General features: G+C 44.6%; 1 protein-coding gene across 3 annotated transcripts in view; it reads left to right on the top strand.

The window, feature by feature from the left end:
- Positions 1–26,453, top strand: part of RRAGC (Ras related GTP binding C) — a 112,237-nt gene that overhangs the window by 36,000 nt on the left and 49,784 nt on the right. For all 3 annotated transcript variants that reach the window (XM_078681241.1, XM_078681240.1, XM_078681242.1), the window contains one exon: positions 4,983–5,125. In XM_078681241.1, coding sequence (XP_078537367.1) covers positions 4,983–5,125 — 143 coding nt within the window. The remainder of the gene's footprint in view (positions 1–4,982; positions 5,126–26,453) is intronic.

Raw genomic sequence — 26,453 nt, 5'->3', positions numbered from 1 at the left:
TGTCAACTGGTACAACTTAATACATGCAAGGACATCAACAATAAATTGCGAAGGGAAGCAATTTGTCATCATTCGCAACCGAAAAAAATTCTTGCGCCATTCAAATGTTTTTCATTAGACCCACCCTTAGTCCCGCCTCTAGCCCCGCCTCCTTGCCACGCCCCCAGCTCGATCTGATGAGTACCTGCACTTTTTTTCCCCATTTAAAGCACTGAGTGTTGTGATCGTGAATTAGAAACAACGGGGTGCTGCACAACTCATTGCGCTGAATGGTCGTGAAATGTATCCCGGGAGACAGTTCACTGAGCCGCCTATTTAAGTTGTGACGTCTGGAATGTTGCCTGCTTGTGCCTCCGTGTGCCCCTGTTGCCTGCTTGTGCTGTGTAAATGTGTGTAGAGTGCTCTGTGGGTGTGTGTGGGGTGCTTTGTGTGGCTGTGTGTGTGGGAAGCTTTGTGTGGCTGTGTGTGTGGGAAGCTTTGTGTGGGTGTGTGTGTGGGGGGGCTCTGTGTGTCATTTGCGAGAGATAAAGCTAGTGGCATTGTAAATGACAATGCCATTTATTTATGTTAAAAAAACATAAATAAAAATAATGTCAAGAGCAATGCCAATAGCTCTAACTTTAACAAAGGCAAAACCATTGCATTGTAAATGCTTGTTCTTTCTGTGTTTTGTGGTCTTCTGAGCAAAGTTAATAAAAAGAGTTACAACAAAAAAAAAGTTTGATGTTTGACTGCCATGCTCCTTTCCATCTGCCTTCTTTAAAAAAAGATGCGTTTTGAGAGGCAAAGCATGGGTTATCCCTGTTACTTCATGTTCGGCTCAGTTGTGGACCTCTTCCTTCTGAGTTGCTCTCCATGACCACTTCACCTGAGGGGCGGTCCTTTGACACAAGATGATGATCGGGTGTTTTACCCAAACCGCAGAACCCTAAATATTGATTATTGGTGCTTGAGAGGCTAGCTCTAGCCGCATACCATATTCCTCCATAAGTACAGGTAGTCTATCAGGCAGATTGTAGGCCCTCTGCAAGTGCTGTCTAAGAAAATGGTGCAGTTACATGTCCTTTGACCTTTACAAGCTCGGACCTTTCTAATTTTGAATTTGATTAATTCTTTGCTGAAAACGAACGTAGCCTATGAATATTAAAAGGTGACTTTGCACACATCGTACTTTGCATCCATACTCTCTAGCATGGTTTGGTGTTTAAGCTGTCCATTGTTGCTATGTTTTTTCTTTGAAGATTTAAACCACAAATTCTATCTTAAATATATTCTTATTCCTCCTTCAGATCTGTACTCGAAATTAACATTCTTGATAGGACCTTCTTTGAAGACTATCCACTTTTGCCATCTGAAATTCCTGTCCTGGTGTGTAGGTTGAGTAGCATTCCCTTAATCTATAAGAGTATGTTACGTACCCTCTTCTGCTCCCTTCATTACTTTTTATGAAGACGTTGCTTTTTCGTCCAAAGGAGAGACAAAATCCAGAGTATCACAGATTGCTATTTCGTCGATTTCTTTCCTCTGCCTCCTCTCTTTAAGGATATGGGGAGACCACATAGCCTCGACCTTAAAAGTGATCTATATGTACATCCATGGTGCTTAATGCTTCAAGCAAGATGGCATTGTGTATGTTGTTTTCACTAGTCCTCACTTGAGTTTTTGAGTTAAAAAGCAAAGTAATTCCTGATGGATCTCCCTTACTGTAAAGTTTTGTTAAAACTGGTCCGGGAAGTCTCACCAGCAGTCTTTGGAGCCCGATCTACTATAGTCACAGCTTTAACTGGCCCTCCGGAAAGTTTCTTTGATTCAGTTAGTTCCAATACGTGATCTTCTGTTCACCCTCAAATATTACTACCTTTAAACCGAGAGTCCTGCTCTCACAATTTGGATTTGGGTGAACGATTCCTCAATTATTTTCCTTCGAGATAACGATTATCCTCAAACCTCCTCCTTCATGGGTTCTTTGTGCAGGGTTCAGGTAAAGTATCTGTCCAATCTTTAAGGTGTTAGAAGAATTAGTTACTTACTTTGCTAGTGTCCTTTCTGTTGGGAATCATGGCTTCTGTCTTTTAGATACATTTTGGTATTACTGGTTTTGTCAGTGCTTTACATCCTTGCCCTCTTAAGGGGGCTCTGTGGAAAATGGGTGGAACCGATTTAAATGGACTGGGCGGTGTTCTTTGAGGGACAATGCACCACTTTAGAGGTGCTAGGAAACGCAGTTAATGCCATGTTGCACCAGTTTCTTCAAATTGCTTGAAAAACATTCTGGATAGATTTCAGCATTTGTAAGTGGTTCAAGTAAGGAATCATCATATCTATCAAAAACATTATTACTGATATTGAAGTAAGTAACTCTTCTTTCCAATTCCTTCTTTCTTTATGTAAGTACTTGCTTTCCTCTGTAAGCCACCCCCTTCGCAAATACAGTGTTCTTAAGTAGTGCTGGCCCTATGCAGTGATGGCAAGCCAGAAAGTGTTAGACTGCGCTCTGACGCTATAACACATACCCTGTTATTAATAAATATGTTCATTTAAACAAGAGCAGCAAATCCCTTTATTACAGGCCCGAACGAGCAGAAAGCTTTGACATTTTTATAGCTTTGTGCGTTTTTTCTCCATTCAGATAAGGGAGCTTCCACCATACTATGCTTTAACATTTTCTCTATGCCATGGTTACTAAATGAACTTTTGGAATGCCTCAACCTGTGACAATGGTTGACGTCCTTGAAGTAGTGCTGTTAAGGGCCACTCTTATTCGGAGCTCCCTACTATGCACTGGACAACACAGTGATCAGAGCATGCAGCTTGTTCATAAATAATGCCATTTGTCATAGTTGAGGTATTGAAGACTACTGCTAACAAATCTGAAACCGCCACCATCTGTCTCCATTCTCAGGCCATCAAATATGGAATCAATAACGACTTGTGCACTGTCACCTTGTCTAAGTCTAGTTAGAGTGTCCAGCGGGTGCATGTGGTGATGGGACAGCTGGACCCAAATCTGCTATCCATCTGAAACTGACTAAGGTGGCAGAGGCTTTTGAAGCAGAGGTATATTGACTATTTCTTTCAAATTCTTTGGGTGTGACCTGTACACAGGTGCTCTTTCATGAAGCCTTCCAGGAGATTAGTAATAGGTGCCCTTAGCAGAAGCTTTTGAGTTTTTCTTTTTTTCTCTAGCTTATAATAGGATTACATTAATTTTCCAGGATCTCCAGGGGCTTGTACAATTATGGGCAAGGCTTACTTGACAAATAATATATATATATATTTTTTAAAATAATTTTTCGGGATATTGTTTTATTGCCTCATAGCTATGTAGCTTCTATTTTGGCAAGGCAACTAAACTGCCCTTGTTTTTATTCATAAAAACTTGTGTTGGGAATTTCTTTGGCACTACTATGAAATTCCTTCCTTGGACATGCATCTGAGGAGGCTCTCCTACTGGACAAGGAAAGATTAAGTGCCTACCGCAGTGAGGGTTTCTTCTCAAGATTTTAAATGAGCCATCTCATCGCTCGACATTTGAGGTCGACTGTTATGCTATACTGTACAAACGGACATAAATGACGTCACCTCTTTCTGGGCCACTCTACATTATTACTGTAAAAACAATCAAAAAACGAAATGTACCTCTTTTTTTTCAAGGCGCTCCAGTTTCAGATTGTTTCTCTACACTTTTTCGATTCCTGACCATTTTTTAATGTATGAACAGAACTTTTCAAGATATCGAAATCCAAATCTTACTAGCACTTTAAATACCATATGCATGCATGCATGCATGCATGCATGCATGCATACATACATATATACATACATATATACAAGCTAGACTTGAGTGCATGTATGTTCTCTTCTCTGGTGATGTTTAAGTAGTAGAGAGTGGAGTACAATGCAAGGCGCCTTATCTTCAATTTGATACAGTTGCATGTTCTTTCCTGCGTTTGTATGAATTACTGTAGTTGAAAGAAATTGCAAGCAGCTCTTTTGTATAATTTTTCTTTTGGTTTGTGGTTACTTGGTGTCGTCATTTGGTGAGGTCAAAAATTGTCTCCCAAAGTCTGTAATACACATACTCATTCCTTTGCACTCTTTGCCTACTGTCTACTGCGTACGTGAAAGCAGTATTGTTTGTAGCATCTCTTTAGTGCTTTCTAGCCTGTTGTCAAGACCCCAGAGCACTTTCAGGCAATCTGGTGAATAATTACTTAGTCTATCGTGTATGGATGGGAGATACATTTTAATAACTGTATATTGAGTTTTGGTGTTGTGATGCTAGGAGCATGCACTCCCGGCCTTGCATGCAAAAGTGCACTTACAGGTTCAGTTGTGTCCAGCTTTTGGGAAAACCTTGGTCTTTAGTTCTCTTTTGAAATCTTGATAATTGTTGATAGTCTTCATTCTAATTTGGCGTGTGTTTGTACCTAGGAAACGCTCCCTCTTAGTTGAGGTTTTTGATGATAGCGCAGTACTCTTCTTTAGTTTAGTTTCTGCCCATATGTGTATTTTGAAACCTCATTAACGCTTGCCGCAGAGTTTTAGTGTTGGCATGGTTGTGTCATCCCAAGTTGCGTGATGTTGGGAATACTTGAAATGGCAAGTGAAACTCTTGTAATTTTTTTTCTGGTGAAGTTGATGATTCATCACTGGGCTTCTATTCATGTATGATATCTTAAATAAGTTGGTATTTCTGCACGGCCCTTCAGGATGTTTACCCTAGTGTTATAGGTCAAAATGAATGCAATGCACATATATCTTTATTCTGAAAATACAACCCAAGGCTGCCTTGAGCGCTATAGATTTGAGGCAAGCAAATTATAAATAAGTTATGATTCGTGCAAAGCAATCAATTATTTTGGACAGTGTTTAAATTCTCTTAACTCAAACTGCTGTAGCTTGCATACACGAGTTTCATCTTGGCAAGAATTATGCATTTTAAATAAATATTTGACAGTTTGTCTCCCTTTTTTCTGCAGAATTCTGGCATTGAGAAGGCTTTCCTGTTCGATGTAGTCAGCAAAATTTATATTGCAACAGACAGTTCTCCTGTCGACATGCAGTCATACGAGCTGTGCTGTGATATGATTGATGTAGTAATTGATGTGTCCTGCATATATGGGTGAGTAACCTAATTGGAAATGTGCTAATCTTGACAATGCCTCCATATTCCTTTCACAAGTATACTTGTTTACCATTAAGGAAATCAATACGATATGTTAAAATCCTAAAATAAGTATATCTACTCTACGACTTAATTCCCAAACGTTTCTTCCTAAGTCTTCCTTTCATGATACTTTTTGTACGAGGTCTTATCCAGTCTTTAGTTTTGATTTTAATGGTGCATTGAGCCACATTTGTTTTAAATTTCTTGTTAAGTGGGCTCTTGGGAATAAGAACGGAATGCATTTTTCTTTCTGTTTCACTGGTTCATCCCTTTATTATTTTTTTTCATGACTTTGGAAGCTATGAGTACGCTTCCCTCTTACATACGTAGGCCCAAGTCTGGTGAGCCATCCTTCATGAAACATGTTTTCCAATGCCATGTTTCTTGTCTCAGGGGTGCTATGCAGTCGAGTAATCCAGTGCATATATTCAGGTAGTAATCCTTAGTACATAATTAGGCTCTCCTGTTTTCAGTTTCGATTTGTTGTGATTCCTGATGTGTTTTTACAACTTCTTTAAATCAGTGATTATTGCCGTTTACATTTATTTTTACAAAATATAGAGATGTTGCTTTTTTTAAGTACTTCTAAAGAATTTTATTTTTATTTCTTTATTGTTCATTCTATTGTCAATTCTTCCATCATTTATTTTACCCTTTCCTTGTATTTGCTCTTTCAATATTTCTCTCACCTCCCTGCCTATCTTGATTCTCAGCACTTAAACTTCTGGTCCCAGCAGCTCAGTCCCACCCATCTGAAGGATGTGAATGTTGGAGATTTGTTTGCACCACATTAGATTTTGTTTACAGCAGTTAAAAGGTAAATGGTGGGTATTTAACACACCATCCTTCTGTTGTTTTATTTAGTCCTATGTCAGTGAGCGACTGAAAAAGGATTTTCTTCTTAGGATATGAGGCCAATTTGGTGGTGGATTCTGTGCTCCATTATTGCAATCCACAGTTGCGTTGTCTTGTTAGTTGGACCAAGATGCCAAGAAAAGAAGTGGAGTGCTGTATTATTAATGTTGAATGCGTGGCCTTTTCTTGCTTTCCCCAATCGTAATGAGAAGCTGACTAAGGAATTAGTATGTACGCTGTTGACTGTATGACCTTAGAGCAGCACATTTTGCTGTATTCAATCGAAAAAGGGCTCAAGTTATAAAGAGATTTTATTCCTTTCTGGGGACATTTTCTTGTTTGAGACTGTAGCTGACTCAATGAAGGCAACTAGTAATACATAGGAAGTTACCTGCTAAACTTAGGAAGACCACAAATTAAGATCTTTCTACTTTTTAAGCTTTTCTTTCCTTAAAATTGAAGATTTATTCATTTTTGTACATTGTGGGACTGTGAACACTGAATATTTGGACCTAGGATCAATTATTCTGCTGTACCTTACTGTTATGCTCTTGGCTTTTCCTTAGTTAAGGGGGTAAGCCAGGAGTACTGCAATAGTAAGTCACATCAACTAATAGCAAAATCATTGTGAATTGGGACCATTGTGTTTATTTGGAAGTCAGCATGCAAACTGCTGAGCAACGGTTTCTGCAAGGTATGTGGGTCTACATGCATTTGGAAAATGTATGTGGACTGCTGTGGTCCAGCTGGGAGTTTGTTAGCATTGCTGTGGCTACATGATGTTTGTGTTCTGTGCAGCAGTTGCCCCACATGCACTCCCTTTCTCTAGTTCTTTGGAAAGAACAAGCAGAGCCAGATATGTTATCAAATGCAGCACAGCAGCACCAATAGCACATCAAATTGAATCCAGATGAGTTGAGCCGTACTCTGTGTAGCCCACAGATGTTGGATGGTCATTAGGGCATATTTAGTGTCTTACAGTGGCCAGAGTGTGGCATAGCAGGAGTATCCTTCATACAACAGTGGCTAGAGCAGAGGTCTTCAATCCTTTTGATGCTGAGACCCTCCTGTCAAAGATTTTCAGACGTATGGACCCCCTCCTGACACAAATTTCTAAAACTTTGGTAATCCTCATCATTGACAACTATCGACAACCATAAACGGCCCCAATTCCCACAGCAAATAATGTTTACAGTGTAAATAGTGTTTTTCAAGCCAAAGGTCAGTGACCGCGGGAACGTGGTAAAATGTGATGCTAAAAACAAAGGGCCTATTTTATGAGGAATTGGCGTAGGGCAGCGCCGCAAGTCTTCTTCCTGCACTGGTCTGCCCAATGTGAAAGGTCAGAAAGACACCTTATTCATGAAATATGGTGCCTTCCTGTCCTTTCATACTGCATTGGCGCACAAATGGCTGCCTAGCGCCAATGTAGACAGGATTGCTTTCTCAGGAAAGGGCACCTTCCGGCACAAAAAACATCCCAAGAGGGTTTTTCCTATCTCTATGTGAGCTGCAGAATGCAGCACACATGGAAAGAGGAGAAAAAGAGAAGACATTCAAACATTTCTCCTTGTTACGCCTGCTGTGGGCCGGTGTAAGGTTTTGGCACTGCCCCAGGAATACATAGTTTTGTAAATCTAGGGCCGCGTCAAAATCCATGGGTGTTGCTTGGGAACACCCACTGCAATGCCTATGGAACACCTACTTGACAGAGTAAGACAAAACAGTGACTTGCGCTGCTTTGTCTTGCTCTATGTCTGAGGCCATGCAAAGCCACGCAGAGTGACATTGTGTCACCTCTTAGATATGATTGAGACACTTGTGCTGCCGGAGGTTCAAAAAAAGTGACGCTCTCGCGGTACAAGCCTCTCCTAATTCTGCCCCAAAATATTTGGTTAATTTTTTAGGTTTTTGCCATCAGGTAGCTACATATAAAATAATGGGTAGCTTAAATGAAAAATAAATTTAAAAAAGTTGATACTCCGTGAGAAATGCACTATAGTACATTAGGAAACGAAATTTGGTTGGTGCAGTGGAAAATAGTGACTTGTGGATTTTTAGTGCTACTAGGTCACAGCCTGTGACAAAGCACTGTGAATGTGCAAGTCATTATTTTATACTTGCATTACACACACAATAAGAGACTGCTATAAACTGTGCAAATATTTTAAGGATAAAATGAAGCTTCCAAAAAGGAGATTTTTGTAGTCCCAGACCGTAAGTAATGCTATTATTTTGCATAACTGTCCCTTCAACGCCTCCTTAGGGGTGCTGAGCGCTGTGTAAATGCAATTACGATTAAAAACATGCACTTCACAGCCCGATTGTTATTAACTCTTCCTTCTACCACTAAAAATCCCCCAAATCTTTGCCATCACAATGCTTGGAGTGATTTTAGCAATTAAAGCCAGACCGCTCCCATGCAGATTAACTGATACATTTGAATTTCATTCAGACAAGCGGGTGCCATGGCATGAAGGATTGTTTTACCTGTCTGCAGCACAGGAGACTCCATTAACTTAGGCTGAACCATTGAAGTGTCCCAGACAGTTGTCTTTTTTCCTTTCTACATGTTTTATATTCCAGACAGAAGGCATGGAAATGCGCGTCACCCTTCCCAGGACTCTACAGCCCCCTTGGGGGTCACACCCCACAGATTGATGACCCCTGGTTTAAAGGTAGAGGCTGGGCTTGGTTCACTTTGACAGCACAGTGAAAGTGCAACATAATTCAGTGTGTGCTGGTTTCTGTCAGAAAGTATTTGCTCAGTTGTGGTTTTATTGTTATTATCGTTTTACTGAAAAGCTAAAAGCCTTCACATAATTAAAGGCATGCAGTTTTCATTGGCACATTAGATCTTTTTGCTCCATTTCAAGGTCTTTTTCAAACTACCTTCTATCTTTTTCTGAGAGAGGTCATTCTGGTTCAGTTTTCAAGCCCCAGATCCCAGCTACACAAGTAAGTTCCATGTCCTAATCTGACTTCTATTACCTACAGCAATAACAACGTGAACCTTCTTTTGTCTCATCCTCCTTTTCTCTAATGCTCAAATCAGACTGTTCCCTAGATAAACTTCACTGGAAGGCCATGCACTGTCTGTTTTTTTGGCTTGGCCCTATTGTTTTCTTTTGCAGCTCCATTAAACACACCAAAACAGCTGTGCATAGCATGGCCTCACTGTGCCAAAAAATTAGATAATGCATCAGTGAGCGAGACTACTGACTCAGCTTCTATATAGACCTTCCTCCTCCCTTATTTTTAGACTCTTGAAAAAGACCTGAACTTAAGTTGCCACCTACTTATTTAAGGACCCTAAAAGATAGAAAGAGTAATCCTGAGCAAATGGCAAATGTCCAATTTGTAAATGTCCACAGGTATTCCGTAGTAGATATGTTCTCCACTTTATTTTCAATCTTGCAACACATACAAGGCCAGCCAGCCTTATTTTCAATCTTGTAATACATCCAAAAACGATACTGTAGCCAGCCAACACGTGGTTCGTCTGTGGTGTGTATACCACTGACTTCCTCAGGGCTACAAGAGAAAAGTAACCAACCAAAAGCATCTTAGGTTATCATTCCTAGCTTCAAATTCTAACACACACTTGCTTCCTGCAATATTCAATCCACTCCCTCTCTCCTGCATCCATGTTTAATTTATGAAGCCAGACCTATGTGCAGACTTTCCTTTTTTTCAGTTTTTCATGATGTCTAGGGACTTGCACCAATTTGAGCATGTTCCTTTTCCTCCTTTGCCTCCGAACATATGAATCCAAGCATGCCCCACAGATTACTCATGTCTTTATTAACCACACCCTTTTCCACGGCAACGCTCAACCCATGCACTTTGTATGCGCTCGAGACCTTCACGGGTGAGTAGCGCGGTTACAATTCCCTGAATGATTGATTGATTTGTATTCTTATGTTTCTCATAATGTTTCTTGTGTGAACAACCTAATGTAATTGTAATCTTATGTTCAGCTGATAAACGTCTGTTAATCACCACCACTGATTATCTATTTTTTTCTTGTATATACCCTGCCTTCAGCTACCAGTAGTAATAATTTTTTGCTTGATGTGCATAGCAAAACTGTTACTAAAGAGAGAACATTTGCATCTTGTCTGAACTAACCAGTAACTATATTCCATACTTAATTATTTTTATTTTACTTGGTGGAGAACAGGATGCACAGGATTCGCCATCAACACTCCCACTGTCACACCATCACGTCGGACAGGTGGGTTTTGCAAATAGTCCGAAGTGGCTACTCCCTCCCCTTGGAGACTACCCCTCCATCCATGCCACCTCCGTACCATCGCATGTTCGAGGATCATCTGGCCCTTCCCCAACAGGAAGTTTCAGATGATCCAAGGGGGTTGTCGAGCGAGTTCGTGCCTCAGAATTAGGTTGTGGTTGCTATTCTCACTACTTTCTGGTGCCCAAGAAGGATAAAGGCCTGTGTCCTATCTTGGATCTCAGGAACTTCAACCGCTTCCTCCAGAAGGAGAAGTTCAAAATGTTGACGCTAGCTCCGGTCCTGTCTGCTCTCGACCCTGGAGACTGGATGGTAGCGTTAATCTTGCTAGACGCTTACTTTCACTTCCCCATCCTGCCGGCCCACCGACATTCACTGGTTCATGGTAGGCCACGAGCACTTTCAGTTTACCATGCTCCCTTTTGGCCTTACCAGTGCCCGTTGGGTGTTCACGAAAGTGATGGGGGTGGTCGCAGCTCATCTGCGCAGATCAGGGGTTCCAGTCTTCCCCTATCTCTCCGACTGGCTGTTGAAGACGAGCTTGCCCCAGGCTGTCGTCTCCCATCAACATGCCGAAGTCGCGCCTGATTCCCGCTCAGAAGCTCCTCTTCATCGGAGTGGTTTGGGACACAACGCAGTTTCGGGTCTATCCTCCCAAACAGCGAGTCCGGGATATTCGGGCTATGATTCCGATCTTTCAGCCTCTATCCCCGGTTTCGGTCAGGACGACCCTCTGGCTACTGGGCCTGATTATCTCCTGCATCCTTCTGGTGGACCATGCCAGACGGCAGGTGCGGGCTCTGCAGTGGGACCTGAAATTCCAGTGGGCACAACATCAGGGGAACCTGTCCGATTGCTTCCAGATCTCGGAGAGCACTGCACACCAATTGCAGTGGTGGCTAATGAACCAGAATTGGGTCGACGGCAGATCCCTCTACCTTCCCCCCCCCCCCACCAGAGTTCACAATGGTGACCGATGCATCACTTTTGATATGGGGCGGCCACATGGGGGAGGCAGAGATCAGAGGCCTCTGGTTTTCAGTGTAGTCCGAGCTCCTCAACAACCTTCTGGAGCTTCGGGCGATTCGTCTTGTACTCATTTGTCCAGGGGAAGAGTAGTGCAGGTGTTCACGAACAACACCACCGCCATATGGCACTGCAGCAAGCAGGGCCGGGTGGGGTTGTGGACCCTGTGTCAAGAGACCCTCCACCTTTGGACATGGATGGAATATCGGGGCTTATCCCTGGTGGTTCAACACCTGGCAGGTTGCTTGAACACCAGGGCGTACGATTTCAGCCGCAGGTGCATGATGGATCACAAATGGCGTCTTCACTTGAAGGTGGTGCAAGGACTCTTTCAACAGTGGGCAGTAAATTGGTTAGATCTATTTATCACCAAAGAGAAAGCACAATGTTAGAAATTCTGCGCATTGGAATTTCCAAGGAGGAACTCGCTAGGCGAAGCATTTCATCGCAAGTGCAGTTGCGGTCTTCTATATGACTTTCTGCTTATACCACTTCTGCCCAAAGTGCTGAAGAAGATCAGGCGCGACCGGGCCTAAGTCATTCTTGTGGCCCAGATTAGGCACAAAGAGTCTGGTATCCTGAGCTGCTACACATGGCCATCGATCCTCGGATCAGACTGCCTCTTCATGAGGATCTTCTGTTGCAGAGACAGGGGACTGTCCTCCACCCAAGCCTGTTCAGCCTCCACCTCCTTGCGTGGAGATTGAGCGGCTGCAGTTGAGGTCGTTTGACCTGCCTCCAGACGTCCCTCCACTAAGACGTTATACGCCTGCAGAAGGAACACATTTATGGCATGGTGCACAGCAAAAGCTGTGGATCCCTTTCCGCCCCTCTTTCTGAGGTCCTCTTGTTCCTCCTTTCTTTGGCCCAGAAGAGCTCTGCTCTGGGCAGCCTCCCGGCCATTTCAGCCTTTCTTAGGCTTCCGGATCAGCCGTCTCTTTTTAAGTCCCCTGTTGAAAATCGTTTCCTTAATGACATTACTCCTCAATTTCCTCCTGTTCCCTTCGTAATGTGTCAGTGGCACTTGAATTTAGTTCTTATATAGCTTATGTGCACTCCCTTTGAGCCGCTAAATAACTGTCCTTTCAGTCTTCTTTCTTTGAAAACTACCTTTCTGGTGGCCATCACCTTAGTGGGCAGGGTGATTGAACGCCAAGCTCTTTCTCCTAAACCTCCTTTTCTGACTGTTCATCCGGACAAGGTTGTCCTTAGAACTCGTCCTTCATTCCTTACCAAAGTGGTTACTCCTTTACATATTGGACAGACTATCACTTTCCACCTCAGCATCCCCCCAAAGAAGGAGAGGCTCCACCCTCTGTACCCATAGCATGCGCTTTCCTTTTACTTGGATTGCTCAAAATAATTCCGGGTGGATGACCAGCTCTTTGTTGGCTACAATGGGCGCCAATAAAGGTCAGGCCATGCACAAATGGGCCATTTCTAAATGGGTCGTTTTGTGCATAGAAGCTTGTTATTCCTTGGCAAAGAAGAAGCCGCAAGTGGGGTTGCACGCCCATTCCACCAAGGCGAAGGCATCTACTGTCGGAGGGTGAAATATTATGGTCTCGGTGCACTGGACCAGGGCAGCTTAATTTGAGGACATAATTAGAAAACACACGTGTAGAGATGGGAAGTCAATCAGGATTTGGTGGAGTTTATTACAATGAAACCATTTCAACACTAAATGTAAAGAAACACTTTTAACATTTAATAATTAGCCGTGGAGTCTTAGCAAAGACCACATGGCAGAAGACACATGCTAGAAATATGATGAAAGCATATAGGGGAATGCTTTTAGAATAGCAAGAATGTAGGAACCAGAGGAGAAACCTCTGTAAATATATCAAACATGCATCAGAGTCAAGATTGTTTTTGAAGAGCAAAGAACATGCATCTGTAATAAGACTGAAAACCATATTAAATGAAGAGAAATGCATTTAATAATAATTGAAGCATATGCAAAGAGAAATGTCATTCATAATACACTAGAAAGTATGCAGCTTTAATGAAAATTCTCTTGGTAGAGCAAGAGCATGCAATTGCAATAATGTTTTAGAATAACTGTAATGCAGAGGAGAGAGAGAGACAGTTTCAAAATACACTAAGCATTATAGCTTTAACCAAAGATGCTAGATACATATCTGAAGGAGACCACACAGGCGTCAGTGACCCAAGGGGTCACTTCTGCGAGGGAGTCAGACGAATGGACTGTGGGCAGATCATTTACACTCTTTTAATGAGGAACCATTGACCACAAAATCACAACATTATCAGGTGCTTTGACCACATGACGCACTTTGGTCACTTCTCGGAAATATTAGGAACACAAAAGTGACACCCATATTTCATAAGTTTATCAAAAGGTCACTTGATGTTTGACCGTAATTCATTATGAAATTAAACATTTATCAAAAAGGGTTTGCGTCACTTCTCAAACTTTTTTAAGGAAGCGGACCATTTAGAAAGGTATAGGTGATATTCTCAGGCCATGTTGCATGTCTTAGTTACATTAAAGCTAGCAAAAGATACAATAATATGAGAGATTGACAAATGGCATGTGACTCTCACCATCAGGTATCCCGTGATGTTCGTTTTAGCTTGAGGAGTTCCGTGTTCTTGTGGTTGGCTATCTCTCAATAGGTGAGAGAATTGACAAGCTCATCTTGTGCAAGGAAAGAGTGGGGGCTCTGGGACAGAGCTGAAACTTTGTGTGTGTCGCAGAAGAAATGTATTTATTTATTTATTTTATAGAGCGCGAACTTGACCCGTGAGGGTTTCAGAGCGCTTTACACAGTTACACAGTAAACAAAGCAAGATGACAAGGCAACATCAACTCAAGTGCAGAAATATACAACGTTTGGGGAGGTCTAGAGTAGCTGAGGAGCATAGGATACAGTTATAGTTGGCCCAGTAAAAGCAGAAACAAAAGCCCCACGATTACGTATCGGGGCGAGTTTGTATACAGCGGAGGAGGCAATAGTTATGGATTCGATAGGCACACTGTGGTAGGTGCAAGCATGCCATTGGCCTAGAAATTTGCCCATGAGAGAGGTTTTGGTCTCCTTCTTGAAGCGGGTTGGGGAGGGGATTTTTCGGATGTTAGGCGGGAGAGAGTTCCAAATTCTTGGCGCTGCTCCGGGGAATGCCCTATTGTAGGTTCTTTTTTTCTGAAAGCGAGCAGGTTGGAGCAGGAGGTTTCTAGCGGACCGGGAGTTCTAGTTCCTCCAGACATCAGGCAGGGGAGTTTGTGCAGAGGGCCTTGTGAGTAATGCACGCAATTTTCAGTTGCATTCTGGCCTCCATAGGGAGCCAGTTTAGTGCTTTCAGATGTGGAGAAATGTGGTCCAATTTCCTGGTGCCTGTGATTAATCTTGCGGCCGCATGGAGGCAGGCTTTTAGAGGAGATTTTGGGTAAACCAGTGAGGGTGGAACACCCATATTCCAGTCTCGATATGACTAGTGCTTGTACTGCCACTCTTAAGTCTAGAGCATCTATGAAGGGTTTTAACTTCCACAGGTAGTTCAGGTGGAATCTGGCTGATTTAGCCATTGAGTTGATGTGGTCACGCATGTTCAAGTTACTGTTGAGGAGTCTTAAGGGAAATAGACAAACTGAACGAGAAGAAAATTTCGTTTAAATCTAATTTCAATAAAGATGAGCGTTTGGCACTAGTCACCTTAGCCAGCAACCCCTTGACAGTCATAAAACCGCCGATAAAGGCGGGGGGATTGTAGTTTGGGATAGTGAGGCTTATGATGCTGAAGTACAGAGACAATTGAGTAATCCTGCACATTATCGCAAAATTCAAGAGAGCCCGGCAACCACACTTAGAGCAAAGATTGTGTACCTCACTACGGAGGTCTTAGACAGTGGATTTTTGTGCAAAAAAAGTACGAATTTTTTAATACCTCCCAACAAAAAATACCTTCCTTATAAGTACTGCCGAAAGTGCATAAAGATGCTGTCAAACCCCCAGGACGCCCCATTATTGCGGCATGTGGGTCTATGCTTGAACCCTTGGCGAAATATATCGATACCTTCCTTAAGCCATTTGTTGTCATGACTAAAGCATACATCAGGGACACGATGGATTTTATCCACAAAGTTGAGAACTCGATGTTCGATGGAGACCAGCAGTTGTTGGTCTCCTTCGACATCGAGAGTCTCTACACAAACATACCGCAAGATGAGGCTCTCATGGTGATGGAATTGGTATTAGATCAAAGAAGCAGACCTCACCAAGTTCCCACTAAATTCATCCTTGATTTGGCCAAAATTTGTTTAAAGAACAGCTTCTTTTCTTTTAAAGGGGATCTGTATTTACAACTTGAGGGGGTAGCGATGGGGTGTTGCTTTGCTCCGGAGATAGCTAATCTCGTGATGGACCAGTTTGAGGGGAGCTATGTCCTTGGTGAGGCGAACCCATTTCGGCACTGCTTGTCGAGATGGGTTCGTTTCATTGACAACATATTCCTAATCTGGACAGGGAGCAGAGAAGAACTTGAGCTTTTCCATGGGTGGCTTAATACATGTACCCCTGATCTCAAATTTACGATTAATTACAGTAACGAGAAAATCAACTTTCTAGATGTGTGGATTTTTAATAACAAAGGCCACCTTGAGATGAATCTATTCATTAAACCGACTGATCGTAATACTCTTTTAGAATTCACCAGCGGCCACCCCAGAAGTCTCAAGGAAAACTTGCCATTTGGGCAGTTTTTACGTGTACGCCGTAATTGCTCTAATAAACAAGACTATTTCGATAATGCAGAAATTTTATTAAACAAACTATGTGCCCGTGGGTACCCGAGGAAATTAGTCAAAGCTGCACTTAAAAGAGCTTGGTACACGCCCGAGAGAGTCTATTGACCCCGAAAGAAAAAAAAAAAAAATGAAAAAAATGAGATGACTTGTGTATTGACTTTTAACCCCAAAGCCAATAAGGTCAAGCAAATTATCCTAAAGAACTGGAGGTTGATTGAACACCTCAAAATTCCCAAACCACTCTTTGCTTTTCGGAAAGGGAAAAATATAAAGCAACATCTAGTGAGAGCCAGTAGAGAATCACCAATCCGGAAAGATACCAGGAGTTTTAGGCCTACCAGCAGTGATCGGACATTACCGATGCATGAATTGTACGGTGTGCCCCAACACTAAAAACTTGAAAGAGGTAACGATCAATGGGCAGATGCATACTATGCGTTCATTTTCTAATTGCAACACTAAAAATGTTGTATATATATAGTAATCTGTCCGTGTAACCTGGCCTATATAGGCCAGACGACCCAACCGGTTAAAATGCGGATTGGGCAGCACAAGTCGCGCATTAGGTGCAAAACTGGTGGGGCACCATTGGTACAGCACTACTCTGACGCTGGACATAGTGAAGAAGACATGATGTGGTCGGTTCTAGTAGTGATTACGGCCACAAACAGAGGTGAACTAGAACAGAAACTGAACAGGACTGAGGCCAGACTAATTGATAGATACCACACCTCTACAAATGGACTCAATGACCGGGACGAGCTGTGGGCACTGATTTAATATATGCTGTTGATTTTGTTTCGGATGCCCCTTTCGTAAGACACACCCAGGGAGGGCCCTCCTTGGAGATGGTTCTTGAGTCTCAGGATTTTTCCCTGAGCATTGATGTATGCTGCTAGTATCTTTAAGTAGCTTCTTTTTACTGCTATATATCATTCTGTGTATTGGGTGGGAGATGTCCTTTCAGTTTTAGTTTTAGATTGTAAACCCTTGTGTGGTTATGCAGTGCCTGAGATTCTCGGCCCATGTCTTTTGGTGATGGTTAGGTTCATTCACTTTTGTTTATTAATATTTTTTATCTTCCCAGTTTTTTGCTTTTTCACATTGGTGAAGCTTGAGAGGGTTTTAGTTTTCCGCGCATTTGGACCACTGTAGGTGGCTATTTTGGCTTCTGTTGCGGCCACCTGTGTGATGCCCCTTTAGTACCAGCGAGGGACGCAGGAGGGACGTGAGGCTGTCCGTTGTTAAATCAGTGACCACAGCTCGTCCGTTGTTTATTTTTGTTGCCCGACATTTGAGCAGGGTAGTCCCTTCTCTATGTCTAGGGCGCTGTGGACGCGCCTGCGCGACGTCCCAGCCCGGTTTCTACATAATGGCGAATGTGAGTCGCCCGAGTAAACGCGGATGTTCGTCTCCGGTTTACAGACGTGGATGGACCATGGATTAACGTTGGCCTCCCGTTTTTGGTAGGTACCGCATTTTAGATATCTCTGAGTGTCACGTGTGCTGTAGCTTCATTGTAGATCCTCCGGGGTGCTTCAGATTGATAACGAGGTTTTTCTTTATTATTATTTTTCCCTTTACCCAGGAGCGAGTGTTTCAGCCTCGTCCCTTGCCTTGGATTTGTAACTTAGCTTTATTGACGCCCCTAAACAACTAGTGGGAACGTCGGTTTGTCCCGTAAAGGTACTTTCTTGGTGTTTTCTCTGCTTCTGAGTGGTATGTTATCTCCACTGTATATAGCGACTTTGTATTTTTATATTTTGTTTTTAGTGTTCCCCGGGCGCTGTGGCCCAGTGAACCAATATAACCCCCTTTTCCCTGGGTGACCACTACATTGATGAGCACTATTTCCTGTTTTCAGGTACCTATACCCGATGATGTGTGGTGGTTTGTAGTTTGCCCTGCACTGTACCTTATGGTGGGGTTCTTCATTTCTTGAACTGTGCCTCAGTATAATTGTTTAATTTTTTATTTCCCTTTGAACTTTATGGTTTGTTCTCCGGTGTCGGTGCTCTCCCCCTGTCTCCTTCTCCTTTTTTCACTATAGGCTCACCCGGGTCCTATTTCAGTAATATTCTTTCTTTGTGAGGAGTTAGGTGGTTCTAAGCACTTTCTATTGGGCACGAGTGGCACTGCATCTCTTCAGACGGGTGAGAAAGTAGATACGGCAATGTATTAGTTTATTTGATTTTGTTTTGATTTAATGTGTTTCATAACATTATTGTTGTAGTACCCTTGTCCTGATGAAGCCATAAAGATTCAACTGGCGGAAACGCGACCGCGACTGCGTCGACATCATTGTGATTAGGAGTCCCTTTTCAGTTTATCTGTGTTTGTATATTCAGGCGCCTTATACAAAAGAATGTTTTGAGAGAAGTTGCATCTCAGGCGTATTTGGGATCTCCATTATAGATTTATATCACTCGAAATTAGGAGTGTATATTATGTGATAGGTCGTTTGTTGAGATCTGTCTATGGGTACACTTTGTATATGTATTGTATATATTGTATTTGTGATTTGTATTTATTGCATTGTATTGTGTATATAGTTGCCTTTGCCTTCTTTATATATAGTTGTTATGCGCCATCTCTTTTTTGTACATGTTTATATGTCCTCAGAATTTTGCAAATGATACGTTACATATTTAGTTGTATAGAACAGGATAATTAATCTTTTCATGTTCTTAATTAAAAGTTGAATTAATCCCTCAATACTATTTTGTTCTACTTTTCCATCTTTTTGATGCTCCTTGTCCAGGTATGGGAGGGTAATTTGGGCAGAACCCCTGTTATTGTTTCAGGGATTTGGCGGAGTTCACAATGGTCGGCGGGCAATTTAAGGCTGTGATAGCTTTGATCAAAGTCTCGATCTTAAGGTTGGCTTTGGAGGGGGAGATCAGGAGGAATTCGGTTTTCTTTGCATTGAGTTTGTTGGTTAGCGGCAAGCCATTGGACAATTAGTTTCAAGGTCTCGTTCAGGGTAATGATCTCCTCAGGTGATAAAATATTGATGTATATTTGGGTGTCATCTGCGTACATGTGGTAGGAGATGTTGGCGGTACGGAGAACTTCAGTGAGTGGCTCTAAGTAAAGGTTAAAGAGGATGGGTGATAAGGTTGAGCCTTGGGGGACACCTACTGTGATTGGGGTGGGAGCTGAAAGTTTGCCATTTATGAGGAATATCTGAGAATGGTTATTTAGGAAGAACCTAAACCATTCTAGGACAACACCATCAAGCCCCATCCTGAAATTAAGACGTTCGAGTAGCTTATCATGGTTGACTGTATCGAAGGCGGAGGATAGATCTAGGAGGATTAGAAGGCAGGTTTTGCCTTGGTCAAGGGCTTGGAGTGTATCATCCACAATGTGGATCATAGTGGTTTCCGTGCTGTGCCCCGGTCTGAAGCCAGATTGAAGGTTGTCCAATAGGTGGAAGTTATTGATGTGCTGACTTAGTTGCTGTTGGACACAATTTTCTACCACTTTAGCTAACAGAGGGATATTGGAGATAGGTCTGAAGTTGTCGGGGGAAGCGGGGTCCAGCGATGACTTTTTTAGGATAGGAAGGACTTGACCGACTTTCAAAGGGGCCGGGATAGAGCCCTGCTGAAGTGAGGCGTTGACTATTGTAGTCCAGCAGGGAATAATGGCTTGGGTGACCGCGATGAGGCAGATGGTAGAGGTTCATTGAAGTGGTTATTGGGGTTCAAGGTAGAGAGGATTTTGGAGATGGAGTCTTCGTCGTAGTATTCCAAGTCAGTCCAGTGCGCTTGGTTTTTAGGTGGGGCCAGTGTGGCTAGTGCAGAGAAGGAGGGGGAGGTCAGGGAGGGGATGAGAGTAATCGGCGGTATTGAGTTCAGTTTCCAGTGCCTTGGTTTTATCAATAAAGAAAGAGGGGAATTCCTCCGAGGATATTGGTGATTTAGGGGATTCTTTCTGAGATTTAGCCAGTTTATAAGATTGGTGTTTGATCAGCTCAAAGAGCTTGCGGGGTCTGTTTCTGGCATTCCCCAATTCCGTTCTGAAGTATTCTTTTTTTGAGTTCAGGATGTGTTTGTTGTAAGAGTTTCTTGCCTGGTGGAGAAGTTTAAGGTGCTCAGCAGAGGGGTGCTGTCTCCAGATTCTTTCAGCTTGTCTTAGGATTCTCCTTTCCATTTTGAGGGAATCTGAGAACCAGGGGTTTCTGTCTTTGATTTGTGACCTTTTTAGTTTTAGAGGGGCCAGGTCGTCCAGGATGTTTGATATGGATGCTGAGTAATGATCATTGAGGTCCCTGACCGCAGTAATATGCGGGGTGGGGGGAGATCGGAATTGCAGCGTGCTTCCAATTTGATACGGTCAAGGTTTTTAGTGTCTCTTATCCAGCGCTTTGGGATCACAGATTGCGGTGTCTTTGACTTGCGGGTCCCTGATAGAACGAAGGAGATGGTGTGGTGGTCAGACCAGCCGCATGGGTCTATGGAGACAAGTTTGACTGCGGATTCTTTAGAGATGATCCAGTCCAGGGTAGCCCCTTTTGAGTGAGTAGGCAGCGAGCAGGCTTGGGACAGGTCTTGATCAGAGAGGAGGTCTTTAATAGCTTTGACATGGGGGTCTTTAAGGTCATTCCAATGTAGGTTGAAGTCGCCAAGGAAGATTTCTTTAGTATTGGAGGGAATCTTGGCTGTGATGATATCCAAGAGGAGGTCAGTAAAAGAGTCATTGGAGCCAGGGGGTGGTAGAAGATGTGCAAGTTGCAAAGGTGTCGTGAGTTGCTGGAAATGGAGAGGGCGAGGTATTCGCAGGAGTCAGTGGAGTCAGCATGGAGTTCCTTGACCGAGAGGGAGGATCGGTAGATGCAGGCGATGCCTCCACCTTTTTTGTTGGAGACCCAGTCTAGCCTAGCTATGTTGTAGTTAGGGAGGACTAATAAGTCGAGGCAAGGGGAAGAGCATTCATTGAGCCAGGATTCAGTTAGTATAGTTAGGTCTATGTTTTTATTCAGGATGAGGTCAGCGATATCCGAGGCATGGCCATGCGGCAGTTAATTAAGAGGCCCGATAGAGGGGAGTCCGGGGGAGTGTCAGGGGTCAGGGCCGATAGAAGCACCGGCACGAGGTTGCTTTTAACCACACTTCTGTTGTGAAGCGTAGCTGGTCTGTTGGGGTTGATGGAGACTGAGCAGATGTGCTGTTTAGGACTCGTATCTTGAGGGCAGGGGGAGTCTTGGGCAGGGTTATGGTCTTGGAGGATAGCTAGGATTTCTTCCCTGTGAGGTCAGAGTGAGAGGAGGTGGCCGAGGTGGAGTTGTAAGTGATTGCAAGAGCTCTGGATTCTACCTCATATAAGAGGCAGGGATGTTTGCGCGTACGAAGATGTCTTAGAGGTAGCGGAAGAGGGTGCATGAGAGGGTCGGTGATCTTAGGGTGAGAGGATTGAGGCGACATGAGGTTGGTGAGGGCGATCTTAGGCAGGGCTCGAAAAATCCAAAAAATGGTACTAGTCCTGCAGGACTAGTACCTGAAAGCGGAGCAAATGTGACAAGATAACATTTAAAGGCATCTTTATTGCTCATTAACTTTGTGAGCAATAAAAATGCCTTTAAATCTTGTTATCTTGTCACATTTGTTCCGTTTTCACAGACGGAGGACAAAAGTTGGTCTGTTTTCCTACTCGCCAGAATGGGCGAGTAGGACCTAAAAACAGCTCGACCTTGTTAAATTTAGCTCGACTATGCGAGCGGTTGAGTGGAATTTTCAAGCCCTGTTAGGGGGTGGGGGAATTGGAGTGTTTTGAGGTTGGCGAGGGTGAGTTCGGCGACGCTAAGAAGGTTCATAAGATCCAAAATGGATCCATGGATGCTTTGGGTTAGATTTGTCGCTCTCGAGTGTAGAGTTTCGAGATGCATAAAGGCTGGGGGTGCTAGAGTGGTGGGGTGCGAGGAATCCGGAGCAGTGTCAGTAGCAAATGGAGGTGACAGAGGAGAAGGGTTTACTTGAGCCGATTCAGGTGTCTTTGGAGTCGTTACCAGTTCACGGTAATGGAAGATGGTTTGCGGGGAGGTGAGCAGAGGTCTGGGGGCGACTCTGTTGGAGGGGTTAGAGTGCGAGCTGTCGTGGTTAGGTTGGCCCGTAAGGGGTCCGTGCTTCGCGGTTGGTGGGGGGTGTTAGGTGGGGGGGGGGGGATCAGTGGTGTAGGGGAGGATCTCAGGCCAGGGTCAGTGGAAATGGTGGGGGGGGGGGGTAGGATGAACAGTGATGGAAGCTTAAGTGGTGGGGTTAGGCAGATGGATAGGCAAAGTAGACTGGTAGGACTTAGGGCCTATGGTGCGGGAATTGGATACCTTATCCGCGTTGTGTACATGATTTCTAAGCAGGGAGAAAAGATCAGCAAATTTATTGAGGTTATTTGATGAGGCTTGGATCAGAATGATGCCATTTTTGTAGAGGGTAATGGTAATGTGAGCTCGGAGCGTGGAGGTAGGGGCAATTGAGAGTTTGGTGCCATATGGAATGTTTCTCGATGAGCGAATGTTAAGGAGGTGAATTAGGGTTTTGCACCAGGCTGCAGTTCTTTTGGAGTAGAAGATGAGGTCATTTATGCAAGTACCACTGTCCGTGTTGAATCGCAAGTCGGTTACCAGCATCTCCGGGTGGCTTTTTAGGGTGGCGTGCTTTAAAGTTTTAGCCGCGGTTTTAAAGAAGTGGGGGGGGGGGTAGACCAAGGTAATGGGGTCTTCCCCGGTCCAAGTCAAGGTGGGACGTGTCATGTTGATTTGGGGAGGGGTAATAGAGTAAGTTAAAAGGGTAGAGGGACGGTGTAGCAGTCACTATTTTGGAGTCAGGCGTGGGGTTTTGGGCCGAAGTTTACAAGCTGCGCAAGTAATCCTATAGCCAGAAAGAAGGAATTCAGAGGGTCGAAATGCACTTTTAAATTCGTGCAATTGTAACGTAACCTCACTAGGGGAGAGGATTAATCGGCAGGGGAGGAGCTAGAGAGTAGGTGGGTGCAAGTAATCCTAGGGCCAGAGAGAATTTCGAGGGCAGAAATGCACTTTTAAATGAGTGCAATTGTAACGCAGCCTCACTGGGGGTGAGGCTTCATTGGTGGGGGTGGAGGGGAGAAGCTAGGGGATAGGATGAGCAGGTAGGAGCAAGTATTCTTAGGGCAGAGAGAAGTCAAAAGGCAAAAAAAAAAATGCACTTTTAAATTAGTGCAATTGTAGCTCAGCCTCACTGGGGGTGAGGATACATCAGCGGGGCGGAGGGGAGAAGCTAGAGAATAGGTGGAGGCAGAGTGCCGCCATTTTAGGTTGGGAGCCTAGCTCCGGGGTTAGCAATTTGGCCGGAGGGACAGGCTTAAGGATAGATAGATAGATAGAGGGCGCCGTCATTTTAGATTGGGAGCCCAGCTAAGGGGTCAGAAAATCGGATTGGTAAAGGTGTATCTGGTGCGTCTAAGGCCACGCAAGTGTGAGTCAAGATACAGTGTAGGAGGAACAGGGCGGCAGCTACAGAGGCCGAAAGAATTGCAGGCAGCACAACCAAGCATAAGTGGCTCAGAGCCTGTGTGGATCATGAGGGTCCAGGCAGTGGGATACGTCGAGGGGGGGCGGCAGGAGCTCGAGGCATTATGTAGTTCTCGGTAGCCTCCTGAGTGGTGATGTGAGCCCCAGTAGGTGAGCGGTGCGCTCAAGTCAAGTCTGGGGGCCGCAGTTAGGGGTGAAAGCCCGCCCTCGCCAATGCTGGGAATGAGGTCAAGCTCGAGAGACTTCCCTCCTCTTCCCCAGGGCGGGAGGACGCCACTCACCGTGTGCAGTCGTTGGGGTCAATTATCCGGGGTAGAGGTCTGTCCTCCGGGCGTAGTGACTTCGGCAGCTCCCACACAGCGGCGACGCTGCTGCCGAGTCCGTAGATGCCGGCGAGACCGACGTTGCAATGGCGCTGGAGAAAGGACAGTGTCGCCGTAGTCCGTCCTCCGTGCCCGAGGAGAGAGGGCCTGTCCTCCAGGCGAGTCGGCTGCCACAGACCTCCTGCAAGAGCCGGGGGTCCTTTCGGGGCAGGGAGGATCTGTTCTCTCGCTGATCGATCGACAGACCTCAGTCAGGACTTCCAGGACATGAGGCGACCAGGGCGTGTAGGGGCCCGCAGACTAGCCCACCCGGCCAGGGGTCGGCTCACGGGAGCTTTCAGCAAGGTTCCGGTCGGGTTCGGCCTCAGAAGAGCTGCGGCCAGGCTCGGGTACGGGTTCAGTGTCAGGGAGCTGCAGCCAGGCTCCATAGCAGGCTGGGTTCAGCAAGCTCCCCGGCCGCGGAGGAACCCAGGGACAGGCGCCCACACTCCAGGGCACCCCTCCGCGCCCGACAATCAAAGACCTTGCACGGTAATCCGAAGAGTCCACAGTGCGATAATCCAGGCTCGTCGCAGCAGAAGAGACTACCAGGGCATTAGTCTCGGAGGAACAGTCGCACGATGAGGCGGGACGGTCAACGAGACGTGCAGTTCAACGCGGACGATCCACCGGTAAGATGGTTTGGCTGTGAGTAGGTGCAATCCGGGTGTAGGGCAGGCTGGTGGAGAGCCGATGCGGTGGTTTAAATGGGGAATATAACCAAATTGGAAGTCCCCAAACCAGGAGCTACCTTTGGAGGCTCCTACTCGGCGGCCATCTTGCCTCTGACTACTGAGTGTCTATACCCAAATAACTTGTATTTCAGCAGAGAGGCCTACTACTTTAAGAAAATAACTTGGGACAGTATGGTCAACTTAACACTACTCTGTATGCTGGCTGTTGGGGCCTTATCAGGGTGTCATGCCTCAGGTGTGGGTAGGAATAGGCTAAGGCATTTATACAGTAAAACTGGACCCTGCTTCACTACCACTGCTTTGGTACGTGGAGTCCCCCTTAATGACATCTGTCCGGCATCTACATGGCATCGCTCCAAAGTTCACAAGACATTACTGCCTGGACAGCCAAGTCTGGAGAGACTGCTTCTTTGGCTGTTCTGTTCTCCAGGACTTTCTTGTGTGAACTTGATTCGCAGACTCCGCTCCGGGGTTTATCTATTCTAGGGTAAGGAATCTATAAGTGTTTCTTTCAGAAGAACAAGTTACTTCCCTTCGGTAACGATAAATCTTTAGGAAACAGTGGTTAGTTATAGATTCCTTACCGCCCCATTCATCCTCCCCGATCAACGAACTTAGTTCTAGGGTCAAGGATTTCCTTTCAGTGCCCTAGTTTTGTGCACCAGTGGTCAGTGTCTTATTTATTTATTTATTTATTTATTTATTTATTTATTTATTTATTTATAGCATTTGTAGAGCGCTCTGTAACCCTACGGGCATCCTGGCGCTAGAGTACATAGCTGAGCTTGGAGGGGGCAGGAGCATGAACGAAAGCTAAAACCGGGTGGGTTTTATTTATTGCGAAAGGTTTGAGGAGGATTTTTAGGGAAAAGCCAAGTTTTGACCTTTTTCCGGAATGTCAGGAGATCATTAGTTTTTCTGATGTCCAAGGGAAGTTTGTTCCATAGGTGGGCTGCAGCAATGCTGAAAGCTCGCCCGCCACAGGTGGCTTTTTTGATCCTGGGGATGCTGATGAAGTTCAAGGATGAGGATCGAAGAGACCGGTTGGGCTCATACCACTTAAATTTGTACTGGAGTGGTCGGGGGCCTAGCCCATGAACTGCCCTGAAGACAATGCAAAGGGATTTGAAGCAGATCCTTTGGTGTATAGGTAACCAGTGTAGGTCGGCCAGGGCGAAAGTGGTGGAAGATCTGCGTTCAGGAGAGAGTGCTAGTTTGGCTGCAGCTGCCTGGACACTCTGGAGTCTGGAGATGAGGTAGGCAGGGGATTCCAGCAGGAGGGCATTGCAGTAGTCCAGGCGGCTGAGGATAGTGCTCCTGACTATATCGGCTCTGGTCTGTGTGGGCAGGAGAGGTAGCAGTCTTCGGAGTCCTCTTAATAAGGTGAAACAGCAGCCAACCTGCTTGTTGACGTTGGTCTCTAGGCTAAGTTTATTATTGATAGTTACTCCAAGGTTTCTTACAGAACTCACTGGGGTGGGCGATTCCCCTAGCGATAGAGGCCAGAAATCTGGCGGTAAACTTTTGGGGATTTTTCAAACTGTGCAGTGTAGTATTTCAGTTTTCTCACTGTTGAATTTTAGTGAGTTCTGACTAAGCCAGTGAGACATGTCCAGCATACAGGTGTGGAAGGTTTCCATTGAGCTTGCTCGGGTTCCGTCCAGCGAGATTATCAGCTGGGTATCGTCTGCGTAGTTTGTCACGCTGATGCCATGGCTTTTGATGATCTGCATTTGGGGTTGCATGTAAATATTAAAGAGTATGGGGCTGTTGGCAGACCCCTGTGGGACTCCGTGCGGGACTTTCGTGAAC

Source organism: Lissotriton helveticus, chromosome 3_1 (genome assembly GCF_964261635.1).
Source record: "Lissotriton helveticus chromosome 3_1, aLisHel1.1, whole genome shotgun sequence".
NCBI lineage: Eukaryota > Metazoa > Chordata > Amphibia > Caudata > Salamandridae > Lissotriton > Lissotriton helveticus.
Note: the sequence above shows the minus strand (reverse complement) of the source record. Positions and strands in the feature narration are given on the sequence as shown.